At 39.6% G+C, this 2,500-nt stretch overlaps 1 protein-coding gene across 1 annotated transcript in view; it reads left to right on the forward strand.

Annotated features, from left to right (window-relative positions):
- The window catches only part of LOC124953526 (zinc finger CCCH domain-containing protein 13-like), a 10,006-nt gene that overhangs the window by 2,250 nt on the left and 5,256 nt on the right, over positions 1-2,500 (forward strand). The window contains 2 exon segments of the mRNA XM_047505050.1: positions 990-1,129; positions 1,327-1,568. Coding sequence (XP_047361006.1) covers positions 990-1,129; positions 1,327-1,568 — 382 coding nt within the window.

Genomic DNA, 2,500 nt, shown 5'->3' on the forward strand with positions numbered 1-2,500 from the left:
TACATATATATATATATATATATACGCATATATATATACACACAAGTGTGTGAGCGTACTCTTTTCTTTGTGTCTTCTCCTTCCTTTGTCTCTTCTTCTCTTTCTTTCTTTCTTTCTTTTTTTTTCTCTCTTTCTCTTTCTCTCTCTCTCTTTTTCGATGATGATCGTTCGTTCGTTCGTTCGTTCGTTCGTTCGTTTTCGTCTCCCATACGCTCTTTGACCTTCTTGTCCTCTTTCTCTCTCTCTCTCCCTCCATCCTTCCCTCCCAACCCACATCTCTCTCTCTCTCTCTCTCTCTTTCTTTCTATTTATTTTTGTTTTTATTTCTCTCTCTTACTCTCTTTCTTTCTCTGTCCTACCTTTCCATGTGTCTCAATTACTATATGACGTTCCACGGACTCTCTCTCTACGCTCTCTTGCTGTGCGAGAGGAGGAAGAGGCGAAAGAGGTGGAAGAGGAGGAGGAGGAGGAGGAGGAGGAGGCTAGCTTTATACGTGGGTGAACGGGAAAATGTCTTTTGAAACCTTTCTAGGTCGCTCTCGATCGTCCCCCTTGCTTCTCCTCCTCCACCTCCTCCTCTTCCTCCTCCTTCGTCTATCTTTCTCTTTTTCTTTTTTTTTCTATCTCTTTCTCTTGACATCCCTCGAGCCAAGCTCAATTCATATACACTCGATTTCGCATTCGATCCTATCCGAGATCTCTCTCTCTCTCTCTCTGAAAATTTGTTCTATCGTCAAATTTCGATTAGAAAACTTCGGTATCTTTGTGTTATTCGTACTTAAGTATTGTTTTCCTCCATCTATTTTCATTTGTTTCCATTTAATCTTCATTTTTTACCTTATAAATATACACAAATATCTATATAGACTAAGTCGTATTTAATAGTGATTTTTAATTATGTTAATCGTTAAAATGTCATCGTAGTAGTATTTTATCATACGTTCGTTCATAATTTTTATCCTCCTCTTTTATCTCTCTTTCTATACGAGTCTCTCTTTTCTGGTCGTCCTCCGGAACTCGATCCTTGAAATGCCTCGAGGAAAGAAGAATAGGAAGAGAAGAGAAGAGAAGAGAAGAGAAGAGAAGAGAAGAGAAGAGAAGAGAAGAGAGAGAAAGAGAGAGATGCGCAGTTGGGTTCGACCGAGAGACAGAAATACGAGGAAAGAGAAGAAGAACGAAGAAAAAAGAAGAGAAAGGCACCCGCTTGGTGTGTGTGTGTGTGCGCGCGCGCGCGCGACTGACTGTCTCTGTGTGCGTGACAGATAAAGAGAGAAAGATACAGAGAGAAAGATACGGAGAGAGAGATAGAGATAGAGATAGAGATAGAAAAAGAGAGAGAGAGAGAGAGAGAGAGAAGAGGAAAGGCGTCTCTCTCACCCGGCACGAACGCGGCAAGGCCGAGAGAAGGAACAGTAAAATTGTGGAGAATGTGTACGCGCCATCAGGGTGGCCTAGATTCGGTCAAGACCTGCTTTCTAGGCAGCATTTCTCTTTATCACCGGCTACGCCGGTGTACAACTCTCCGTCCCTCTCTTTCTCTTTCTCTCTCTCTCTCTCTCTTTCTACCTGTATATTTCTTCTGTTTATACATATTGTGCGTGCGCTGTGTGTATCACGTGCGCGCACATATATATATATATACATATATATATATATATGTATGTGTGTATGTGTGTGTAGGTAAGTTTGTATGCATGTATGTAGGCAGGTAGGTAGGTAGGTAGGTAGATACGTGCGCGCGCGCATGTTGGTGAACGGTCGGTAGATTCGCGATGCCAGAGAAAATCCACGATGCACGTATACATATGATGTACGTACATATGTATGTATGTATATATGTATATGCGTTGCGTTATGTTGTGTTGTGTTGTGTATGTACCATGGAGAAGCGACGCAGCGGGAATTGACCCTCGATTTTTAGTGTCGCTTAGTCGTACTCGCAATCGAGTATGTTCCATGATAAACCTGTGGAATATCGTCTCCGGTTTCTTTCCTTCTTTTTTCATTTTTCTTTTATTCTACTTTTGATTTTAATTTTCCTGTTTTTCTTTCTCTCTTTTTTCTTTTACATATATATTCTATTAAAAGTAAAACTAGAAGAATGAAAATTATCGAAGAACGCAATTCGTATTGTGTTTTAATTATTTTTCCAAGATGGTGTCGGAACTCTATTTTCTATCATTTTTCTTTCTTATTCCGCAACAACAGAGAGAAAGAGAGAGGAAGGGAGCACCTAATGAAATTTATATATCGTTAGGATTAAGTCATGTTATGACGGAAAAATATTAAAGAACAATTTGAATCGTATCTTAATGATTTTTGCAAGATAGCATCGAGACACGATTTTTTGCTACTTTTTTTTTTTCTTTCTTTTCAGATAGAGAGAGAGAGAGAGAGAGAGAGAGAAAGAGAACCAATAAGATTTATGCATATATAAGGACAACCATACATACAAGCTGACGTCACGTGAATCACTTCCCCTACGTCACGAATGTTCCTT

Source organism: Vespa velutina, chromosome 12, assembly GCF_912470025.1.
Source record: "Vespa velutina chromosome 12, iVesVel2.1, whole genome shotgun sequence".
In the NCBI taxonomy this organism is placed as follows: domain Eukaryota; kingdom Metazoa; phylum Arthropoda; class Insecta; order Hymenoptera; family Vespidae; genus Vespa; species Vespa velutina.